This window comes from Cyphomyrmex costatus, unplaced genomic scaffold, assembly GCF_001594065.2.
Source record: "Cyphomyrmex costatus isolate MS0001 unplaced genomic scaffold, Ccosl1.0 scaffold160, whole genome shotgun sequence".
NCBI lineage: Eukaryota > Metazoa > Arthropoda > Insecta > Hymenoptera > Formicidae > Cyphomyrmex > Cyphomyrmex costatus.
This window is the reverse complement of record NW_017275610.1, coordinates 456,179-467,663: the sequence shown is the minus strand read 5'-3', so window position 1 is coordinate 467,663 and position 11,485 is coordinate 456,179. Positions and strand designations below refer to the sequence as shown.

Here is an 11,485-nt window from a genome sequence, read left to right as displayed (position 1 = left end):
TCTCTCTCTCTCTCTCTCTCTCTCTCTCTCTCTCTCTCTCTCCTATAGCAATTTTTTCAATTTAGGAACTGGAATCACGAGCTAGATAAACTAAAAAATCTGGAATATATCGTGAGCAAAGATGGGCAGAAAGTGCCATTGAAAAAGGAATTTCGTCCGAAATTGTACAAGGCGATCTACAAAACCTTTTGGTTGCCATATTTCATAATCGGAATCTGCTCATTTATCCAAGTATTTTGATATCTTTGATATGACACCATGTGATATTAATATTTACAATATTTATACTAAAAGAAAGAAACAATAATAGAAAAATTGTCAGACATCAATTCTTCGTTATATTCTTCGTTGGGAATGCATCAGATATTCGGGAAGGATTGCCTGAAATCAGATATTCAGTAATCCGTTCCAAATGTCCGGTGCATTTCTAATTATATTTAGCTAATACTTAATGAAGAAAAAAAGAATTGATCCGAATTAATCTGAGATCGCTCTCTCTTTCTCTCTCTCGCTCGCTCGCTCTTTTTAAATTTATTATAGAGATTTATAAGTTTACGTATATTTAGTGCTACAAAGAAGAGAGTTAAATTTCAAATTTTTTCTTTTAGTGCAGCGTAGTGCGCGTAATGATACCGATCTTGCAAAGTTGGATCATCAAATATTTCGTTATTGATCCAAACACGAAGAATAAGATCGAGACGAACGAGGTGATGATCTACATCAGCCTTCTGGTCATTGTCAATGTCATCTCTACTATGTTATTACATCACACTTTTATGCAATCGGTGCATATTGGCATGAAGATACGCATCTCCTGCAGTTCTCTTCTCTATCGGAAGGTAATAATGCGAATTAACTTGTGAGCAAAGTTGGGAACGTTACCATAAAAAAATAACTCTTTACCATTACCGTTACTTGAAAAAATAACGAATCATTACTTTTTCGCATCGCTGGGATCCGTTGGAGAGAAGGGGAAGGGAAGTTTTAGGTCCTCTTCTTTTACTCATTGCATTCTTTTTCTTCAATCCGTTGTTTTCTCTCTCCCACCCATTGTAGGACGCAACGAGTGAGAAAAGAGAAACAAAACCCTGTAACCCTTTTGTACAACGGACCCCGGTGACGCGCTCCTTCTCCCTCGGACCCAGCGTCTGTAATGCATTTTCCCATCCTGATCCTCATACACATACTATATATACGTTTACGCACTAGCACATAGTTTGCTAGAATTCTCATAGAATTCCTATTAATATTCATCGCGGAATGTCTTTCGAATAATTTTATCTTTATTAAAATAGTAGCCCGGTAAAAAATTTTTCATACATAAATTATACAAAACTTATTCATAGATAACGTATTTATAACAGTTATAAATTATGTATAACCGTTTATGTATAATTTTGTATGAAAACATTTTATCGGCCTGCTATATTTTAAAAGAGATAAGATCACTCGAAAGACAGGTCATTCCGAATATTGTGTCGCAAACATGTCATTGGTAGATGTTGAAGCTTACATGCTTATAATGTGGAAGATATCAAGTGGTCATATGTTCATTTGTCATATTTTTGAAATTAATGTTACAATTACAAACAACGTTAGAGCTGCGTTCGGGCAGTGCTATTTGTGTAGTACTATCATTGTCTTACGTCTAATGGCCGATAAAGATAGAATAACACAAATAGTGCTAATAGCATCTCCCTGAATCTCTCGTTTGTCCACTGTTTGTCCACGTTTGTCCATCCGTTATTTTCATTTGTCTACCCTCCAAAAAAAAGTTATACACAAAAAAAATTGTAGTACCCCCAAGTGATTATTTTTCATTATTATGAAAAATATAATAAAAATAGTGTGGACAAACGAAAATAATGGGTGGACAAACGTGGACAAACAGTGGACAAACGAATGCAATAATGATTTTATTAAAATTCGCATTTAGGGGTGCCCACTTCACAGAGCAGAAATCTTGAACGATAACTTTGTTCAGCATTTAAATATTCTATGAAATATTATAATACTTATTTCGAAGCTTTATAGTAGGCTATGTATACATATATGATATATAATAAATTATGTATAATTGTATATATTCTGACATAATTTTATATAGTAATATATAATTGTATATGAAAAAAATAATTTTTACCGAGAGACTACATGTAAATGGACAAAAACCCAGTCAAAATAAAATTGTAATTTTTACTTGTAACAAATATTATAGAAACATTTTTTATAATTTTCATAATTTAATAATTAAATAACCTTTTCATAATTTAATTTATACTACACACAATTTATACTATTTCTAATACTGTTGTAGCTATTACGGTTGAACACAGCATCCATGAACCAAACCGGTGCCGGACAGATCATGAATCTTCTCAGCAATGACGTTATTCGCTTCGATCAATTAACAATGTGCCTAAATTATATATGGATCACGCCTCTTATGGTAATTCTTTATCTCATAAAAGTATTCATGCATATTCAGACATAATTAAACAGCACCTTGATCGTACTTTTTAATGAAAAAAAGCACTTAAATTTATCAACCTCTTTTGTAAATTATTAATAAGTATTATATATGTTTAATAATTGTAGTCTAGTTCATAGAAAACTTATTATACTAATTATACATATTATGTAGCTATATGTGTACAGTGTATTTTACAACTCCATGAATGTAAAAGCGTAGAACCTCTTCTATTCTTTTATTTTGAAGCTGCTCTTAAATAATTATCCGTTGAAGTTAATCGAGCTTTATTTTTATTCACAGACCGCGATCATAGGCACAATAATGTGGCAAAAAATAGGTATTTCAAGTTTTGTTGGTATAGGGTCAATGTTTATTATCGTCCTTCCAGGACAAGGGACTTTGAGCTTTTTGAATCACAGGCTCAGAGCTATGATTGCGCCACTGACCGACCGAAGAGTGCAGTTAATGAGCGAACTCATAGCTGGGATACAGGTACTTTCAGGAAGTTCAATTAGTTATATATATATATATATATAATTTTACTCTTAAACGATGTAGTAGATGAGTGAACATATAATATCAACGTTTAAATATCAAACTTTATAAAAAAATTTTATGAAACAAATTTACGAGACAATAACTCTCGATTCAGGTGGTGAAGATGTACGTTTGGGAGAAACCGTTCAGCCAGATTGTGTCAGTAATCAGAAAGTTGGAGATCAAGCAAATCAAGTACTCATCACAAATGCGAGCCGCATATTTGGCCATCATAGTTTTCACTGAACGATTTACCGTCTACTTAACTCTGATAACATTTGTTCTATTGGGGAATACTTTGACTGTCGACGTGACCTATGAATTGTCAACATACTTTAACATACTCCAACTTGTCGTTGCGTTGTACCTTCCTCTGGGGCTAATAATGCTAGGTGAATCGATAGTGTCTTTCAATCGATTGGAGGTACATGTTATCATATTATTTTCTAATTCACGGCAAACTTAAATTTACAATCATTCTCATATCTTTATTGTTACATACTTATTAAAGTGTGCTTACCTAATTTTTGTAGAACTTTTTGCTGATGGATGAAGTAAACATGAGATGCTCGGAGAAGACACTACAGTGTAAATCTCAAAAACCAAAGGAAGTAACTAATGCAGAGAATCAAATAGACAGATACATCTCGAGAAATGGAAGTATAGTTCTGTCCGAGGCTCAAGAAATATCTGACCTTCCGGTATATGTGAAGCTTCAGCGTGTTTCAGCCAATTGGATTAGCGGCCAATTGCCGCCAACTTTGTGCAACATCAGCTTGACTATCAAGCCGGGTCAATTGTGTGCTGTAGTCGGAGCTGTAGGCTCCGGCAAATCGTCAGTGTTACATTTGTTGCTAAAGGAGCTGAATCTCGGCACGGGTTCCGTAATCCTTACTCAGGGCTCGAAGTATAATTTTTCGAGCAATTTGTCCACTGGATATATCACGAACAATCCAAATCTGCGTATTTCCTATGCCAGTCAGGAACCCTGGCTTTTTGTTGGTACTGTGAGGGACAACATACTGTTTGGTCAGCCCTATAACAAGGCTAGATACATGCAGGTAATTTTCATGATCCAAAGCAATTGTTATTATGAATACTGTACAATGTTTATATATTTCTGCTATTGCATGTTCATACCAATAATTTCTATATATAACGAGTCCTCGAACGAGTCTTAGATCCTTTAGTTCTTATTATCTTCAGCATTGCTCATTAAATATGAATTCTTTAATTGTAACTGAGAATAGAAGAAGACATATTTTAGCAAATATTATATATTTTACTGAATTTTTAAAATCTATATAATTCCATTTAGATCAAAGAAAAATATTTGCTCATTTCGAAATTTTTAGTATTTTCTAATGTTTCTTACTTTTTTATTAATTGGCAAATGTTTTAGATAGCAAATGTATGCGCCTTGACGAAGGATTTCCGACAATTTCCACAGGGAGACATGACATTGGTCGGAGATAGAGGCGTATCTCTGTCCGGTGGGCAAAGAGCGCGAATCAACCTCGCGAGGGCGGTTTATAGACAGGCGGATGTCTATTTGCTCGACGATCCCTTGAGCGCGGTGGATACTCGCGTTGCTAGGCATCTCTATGGGAAGTGCATTACCGAGTATCTCCATGGCAAGACGAGGATACTTGTCACTCATCAATTGCAATTTCTTAAACGGTCGGATCACATTGTCGTACTAGATCGAGTGAGTCGTAGAAGATATTGGTTATTTATCTTTACAGAGTAAAAATTAAAAAAGTATTCTTTATAATATTTCAAAATTTTTGTACAAATTTATAACATTAAAATAAATTTTTTTGATTTTTTATACATACTGTAACACTCTTTAAAAGCGTTGAAAACGCTTCCATGACGCAAACTAAAAATTGTGCACAAATACGGTTTACAGCATTCGAAAGCGTGAATCTTTGCCTTTAATTTGTTTTTTATTGAGCTTTGAACGATTTTTTTTCACCAAGTTATTCAACATTGAAGCAAAAGTAGTCCTTTTTGCTTTAACGTTGATTAGCTTGGTGAAAAGAAATCGTACAGAGCTCAACAAGAAAGAGAAGATTCACGCTTTCGAATGCTGTAAACCGAATTTTTATGCAATCTTTAATTCACGTTATGGAACTTCTCAAAGTCGGTAAAAGTTTTTCGATGCACTTTTATTTGTGTCAGCATAATTTCGTAGAGAATTAATCAAATCGAAATATAAATTACAATTTTTGAAAGTAGAGCTTTAGAATGCTTTTTACAAATTCTTTTTCAAATTTTTTTACGATCATGTTTTATATTCTTTTGTGCTTATTTTTGAGAGGCAGGATAAGTGATGTTTTAATTTTGCTGTTGAGTGTATATTGAAGACTTTATATTATAAATATACTTATATATAGATTTCTGAAAAATAGCTTAAATTTCTTTAGATATCATAAGTTTTTTTTGGAAATTATAAAATAAGAATTTTTAGAATATTTCAAATTTAAATGTATAAAATATTCTTTAAAAAAATGTAGATTTTCTCACGACTACCTAGCTGTCTCCCACCCTATTTAACCAAATCTTAATGAATTAATTATATAGCACGTTTTATGCGCTTTCCATATTTTCCATATTTCCGTAAGCAAAAATTTTTGCGCTTATTCATAAATAATAAGATTCTTTTAATAAAAAATGACAAAAAATCTTTATCTTTTAAATAATTATGTGTAATTGACATATACTCGTAAATTAAATATTTAATTTATATGTCAATTATACATAAGTGATTAAAAGATAAAGGTTGAATATAACATAAATTAAATATCCTGGTTTTGTTTCCTAAGGGTTTCTTGAAAATGCAAGGAAATTATAACGAATTAATAAAATCAAATAAAGATTTCATTGAAATGTTGGACAATTTGAACAACCAAGCGCAGAGAAAAGAAGAGGACATGAAAAGAGCTTCGGAAACGTCCAGGAGGATCACGGTAACGAGACGGGTCTCAAGATTATCGACTACAAGTTCCATCATTGTAAGATAATCATATTCGTTACTTTTAATAAAAAAAAGCATAAGAACCAAAATATTTTACATTATCATTGTTTAATAAAAATAAATAGCAAAAAATAAAAATAATTTTAAAAAGTATCTATATTTTAGCGCATTTGAAGATTTCTAATCTTTACTAATTATTAGTAAACGAAAGTAAAAGACGTTTTCAAATTAACATACAAAAAAAGTTAAATACCGACTAATTTCCTTAACATTATTTTTTTAACGTTCTTAAATGATCTTGATTGGACTAACTTCATCAGATTACATCTATTACGAGAGACAATCAAGATTTATTATTTTGTCATCGTACAGCACTCGGACATTGATGATTCGGATCTTGCGGAGAACAGCTCAGAAACTGAGATGACGGCACACGGTCGAGTAGCTGGAAGAGTGTACAAAGAGTATCTGCATAACGGCGGTAATTATTTTACGCTATCCGTACTGCTGATAATCTTCATCATCAGTCAGGTCGCTACCAGCGGGAATGATATCTGGCTCTCATACTGGACTAACTTGGAGGATGTCAGACGTATTGAAAACACTAGTGACGTCAAACAATTCGCGAACATGTACAATAATAGCTTCCTTGGGTCAATCTTCACGTTAAACCCAGACGGTCTGCTCAGTACTGTGGACGCCATATACGTATACACATTCTGTATCATCGCTTGCATCGTTACTACACTGTTACGCAGTTTTCTTTATATGAATATTTCCATGAACTCGAGCAGCAACCTTCACAACACCATGTTCTTCAAACTGCTGCAGGCGCGCATGTCTTTCTTTCACAGCAATCCTTCCGGTAAGTAACATTGCGAGATCCATTAGATAATGATAATCGTCGTTTTACAAAGGTATTTGGAAGAATTCTTTATGACAAATTTTCTTAATATTTTTTAGGTAATTTTTTAGAATTTTTAAAAATTTCTATATAATTTTAGATTTAAAGAAAGATGTTTTATTGTTTAATAAATTGAAACTTTACAGAAGTGTTGAGCAAGTCTATACTTTTTCTAAATTTTTTTATACGCCGCGTATGTGAATTTTAAAATTGAATTTTTAAGATTTCACATATTTTACAATTTCTAAAGAAAATTTACAAAATCTGTAGAAATTGAAATACTTATTTCAGAAATTTTCATAAATTTAAAATACGAAAAGTTAGTAAAATTATTATGAGAATCTTTTTGAGACTTTTTGAAATGTTAAATCTGGATAAAGAAAACGATCATATTTTTGTTGAATGCGATATTATTAAGTTGTAATGGTTATCCATGAAGAAATAAAGCGTAACGATTACATAAATCTTTTTCGGGCGCGCGAACTTATATTTGTGATATCAGAAATATAAATCACCGAATTTACACAGATTACAATTTCTAAACTTTAATTTTTTTCTTAGATTTTACTGAAAGACAGCGATTTTTGTATTCTAGGGAGAATTTTAAACAGATTTTCGAAGGACATAGGTATTATAGATGAATGGCTGCCCAGAATGATGTTGGATGGATTCCAGGGATATTTCGTAGTATGTGGTATAATGATTATAGAGGTGATAATTAATCAATGGTTGCTGATTTTGATAGCCATGGTAGTTGTCTTGCTTTTCTTTGCTACAAAATTTTATACGAAGATTTGTCAGAACCTCAAACGACTCGAAGGCATAAGTAAGTATATTAGGGCAAGTAATTTTTCATCAGAAAAAGCGCGGCGTATTAGAGATTTAGACATCATTCCTTGCGATCTAAATTCCTGGATTCTTGCCATATCGAATTTGGATTTGTAAGTTCGTACATTTCCCGGAATTTAATAAATTCTAGAAGTATTTGAATCTGCATTTTTGGGCATTTTCAGTGAAAAGTCCGATATTCTCGCACGTAAATGCAACACTGAATGGTTTGCCGACGATCAGAAGCAGCGGCGCTGAAATCGAGAAGATAATGAGAAAACAGTTCGATATGTTGCAAGATCGTCACAGCGGCACGTGGTATCTCTTCTTAACATGCGAGGCGGCCTTTAGTATCTTTACGGACATAATTATGTGCCTATTCCTCGCCTGCGTTTGCTTTTCTCTAATACCAATGAATGAGACTGGTAAATTATGTCTAATTAATTAACAGAGAGATTCTTAGTTATTGAACGTTAAATGTTATTTTATAATTTTCATAAAGATGCAGAAGGCTACAATTAATTAGCAGAATCAAATGAGCTTTTAGTATTTAAATTTTGGTATAATTGTCTTTACTTCTACGTATGATTCTTTTTCTGAAACTTCAAGCTATTATAAGTCTTCTTCATTATTCTTCAGGTGGCATAGACGGCAGCAAAGCAGGTCTAGCAATATCGCAGTCATTGATCATAATTTGTTGTCTGCAATATACCATAAAACAGTTTAGCGAGGCGATGTCACTAATGACCTCCGTGGAAAGGATTCTTCAGTACACGAATCTTCCTAAGGAGGAATCTATTGCCTCGGACAATCCACCGCCACCTACATGGCCGTCCCAAGGACAATTAATCTTAAAGAACGTTAACATGAAATATCATGAGGACGATCCACCAGTTTTGAAAGTATATAAAAAAAACCGATATTCATTCTGCAAATATCTTTTGTGTTTTATCACGTTATTATCACGTTTTGCAGAATCTAAACGTATCCATCGAGCCTGGCTGGAAAGTTGGGGTGGTTGGACGAACAGGCGCCGGCAAGTCTTCTTTAATCTCGGCGCTCTTCCACTTGATCAATGAAGGTTTAGAAGGAGAGATCAAGATCGATGATCGAGACACAAGCACGGTGGGCCTGAGTGAACTACGCTGCAAGATCTCTATTATACCACAGGAACCTGTGCTTTTTTCCGAGAGTTTACGTTACAATCTGGATCCGTTCAATCAGTACGACGACATGAAGCTGTGGGAGGTGCTGCGGCAAGTCGAGTTGAATGATGTCGCGCTGGACCACGATATCTTCTCTGGCGGTCATAACTTCAGTGTCGGCCAGAGGCAACTCATATGTCTGGCTAGAGCTATCTTGAGAAACAATCGTTTGCTCGTTCTCGATGAAGCCACGGCCAATATTGATTCGCAGTGAGTATTTATGATTCTTTAGGATTGTATTTACATATCATCTGGTGAAGACGGGTAATTTTCATTGCTTAATCATTGATGATTAATAATTAAGTAATCCTCCATAGCAAAAGAAGTCGCAGTAATAACGCAACGAAGTAGTGATAATGTGGAAAGTTATGATGTGACCATTGGGGGTCAATTATGACATGAATTTTTTTATTGTGAGGGTTAAGAGTAAATTAGCATATGTAAACAAATAAAACTTTCTATTGTTAAGTTATTATCTTTATGAATAATTGCGAATGATATAAAGTAGGTACTTTACGTTACAAAGGTACGTTAAGTTACAGTAGGCTACAATGAACATTCATTTTATAATAAATTCAAGATTTAAGAGAAGTAAAATCTTTTCAAATTAAATCGAATTAGATATTTTAATCAAAAATCTGTATATTTTATATCTATAGGATGGTACAACATACGATTTCTAAACTTAACATGTTTATAAATTTGCATCTCTAAATTTGAATTTCTATTTCTAGCACGGATGCTTTAATTCAGAATACAATAAGGAGCAGTTTTAAAGAATGCACTGTTATCACGATAGCACATCGTTTGAATACAATTATAGATAGCAATCGGATCATCGTGATGGAGAACGGTCACATCGTGGTATGTTTTTCCATTTCATTAAAGCGTAAATGTGTTAAGAAAAACATTAGCTTTGAGAAATATAATTAAAAAGTATAATTTTCTATGTAACACTGTTTATATAAAACATTTGTTCATAATAATTTTGATTAATAGCATAATCAATTCAAATTCTGGAGAATGTTTAGAGAGAAATTTATTCTGAAACTTCATTCCTTAATTTGAAAATTGAGCTATTCAAGATATTAGCTTAATTTTCGTTCTTTAGACAGAAATTTTATTCTAAAGTATTTAGAGAGTTAGACATCGATTTTCTATTGAACAATGTATACTTCTTCCTAAAAATTCAATATTACGTATACAAAAGAATAACAAAGATTTTGGAAATTTTATAATTTTTTGGGGAGAAGACTCAATAAGCATTTGATAATAAGAATTATCACTTTAACAGGAATTCGGTTGTCCATATGAACTGTTACATGACAATCCAAATGGTTACTTTTCACAAATGGTGGAGAAGACGGGTAACCAGATGGCGCAAAATCTTTTAGAACAGGCGAAGAAGGCTTGCGAGAAGAATAATGATAATTGTGAACTGAGTTCGTCGGCGCAAAATACCGAGAGTGAGAGCGACGCTACGATCACGGAACAGACCGCTTTGTAGTATTTTCTATCAAAAGATCTTGTACAAAACATATCTATATCTTTATACTACACACTCATACACATACACACATATATATATAATAGATACAATGATTCACAAAATTGATCAACTCGTACTATTGCGAATTTTTTTTTGAAAATTTATCGATAAAGATATCTATAGTAAATAAACATCATTAATATTTGTTTATGTATTATTGATTTGAAAGGTCATCTTTTCGTCTATTGCCTTCTTTGAATCAGTTAATTAAGTTATTCATTATATTTTAATTACTGTTCTATGAGTCATTGAACATATAACTAATAAATACGCACGTATATATGTTTTCTTATGTCAGTTAATACATGATCAAATTTGTGAAGAAAAGGAAGAGTAAAAAAGTTAAGAAAAGAACGATACTAAAAAAATGATATATAAATCAAAGATAAGATACAACTGTATGTTTAATACTAGGGTTGCGTTCCGTTATTCACTGCAAGTACTGAAAATCTATAGTATACGTAACGCTAACTATAAATTTTCAGTATTTGCAGTGAATAACGGAACGCAGTCTATATATGCTACTTCTAATGACTGTATTTTTTATTTATTGCCCTAAGTATAACGCAAATGTGTCTTATTTGTTGTAAAGATGGAATATAATTAAATATGTTGCTTTTCGATATTAGTTTTGCCAGAGAGTGTCAAAATAAATGATGATATGTATCTCTTATATGAAATCATGATTTTTAAACATTTTATACACGCTGCGATAATAAATTGAAGTATACACGATGACAGGAATTACTCTATGGGTGCCTTCCAACAAGCGACATAGATGACACGGTGTAACCAGGTGTGATACAGTGTATCAGTCCTTATTGTTCGCCAATGTTAAATAAGGATGAGATGATTAAATGTGTCGCTTGTTGGAAAGCTTCCAATAAAAGAAAATATATCTATATGTAAACAATAATATCCACGTTTTTCCGACGTTCCTAATGAAAATAAATCGCTTAAAACGTTAAAATACGTTAATGAGAGTGGAATTCCTACATCTCATCGCCAA

The 11,485-nt window shown here is 32.8% G+C and overlaps 1 protein-coding gene across 1 annotated transcript in view; it reads left to right on the top strand.

Moving 5' to 3' along the window:
- LOC108771540 (multidrug resistance-associated protein 4) overlaps window positions 1–10,434 on the top strand; it is an 11,975-nt gene extending 1,541 nt beyond the window's left edge. Inside the window, exons 3-16 of the mRNA XM_018536855.1 lie at window positions 614–839; window positions 2,318–2,449; window positions 2,774–2,965; window positions 3,126–3,434; window positions 3,544–4,071; window positions 4,413–4,718; window positions 5,839–6,027; window positions 6,363–6,855; window positions 7,490–7,720; window positions 7,908–8,147; window positions 8,362–8,624; window positions 8,698–9,137; window positions 9,662–9,791; window positions 10,222–10,434. Of these exons, the coding sequence (XP_018392357.1) occupies window positions 614–839; window positions 2,318–2,449; window positions 2,774–2,965; window positions 3,126–3,434; window positions 3,544–4,071; window positions 4,413–4,718; window positions 5,839–6,027; window positions 6,363–6,855; window positions 7,490–7,720; window positions 7,908–8,147; window positions 8,362–8,624; window positions 8,698–9,137; window positions 9,662–9,791; window positions 10,222–10,434 (3,892 nt within the window). The remainder of the gene's footprint in view (window positions 1–613; window positions 840–2,317; window positions 2,450–2,773; window positions 2,966–3,125; window positions 3,435–3,543; window positions 4,072–4,412; window positions 4,719–5,838; window positions 6,028–6,362; window positions 6,856–7,489; window positions 7,721–7,907; window positions 8,148–8,361; window positions 8,625–8,697; window positions 9,138–9,661; window positions 9,792–10,221) is intronic.
- Window positions 10,435–11,485: the final 1,051 nt, after the last annotated feature.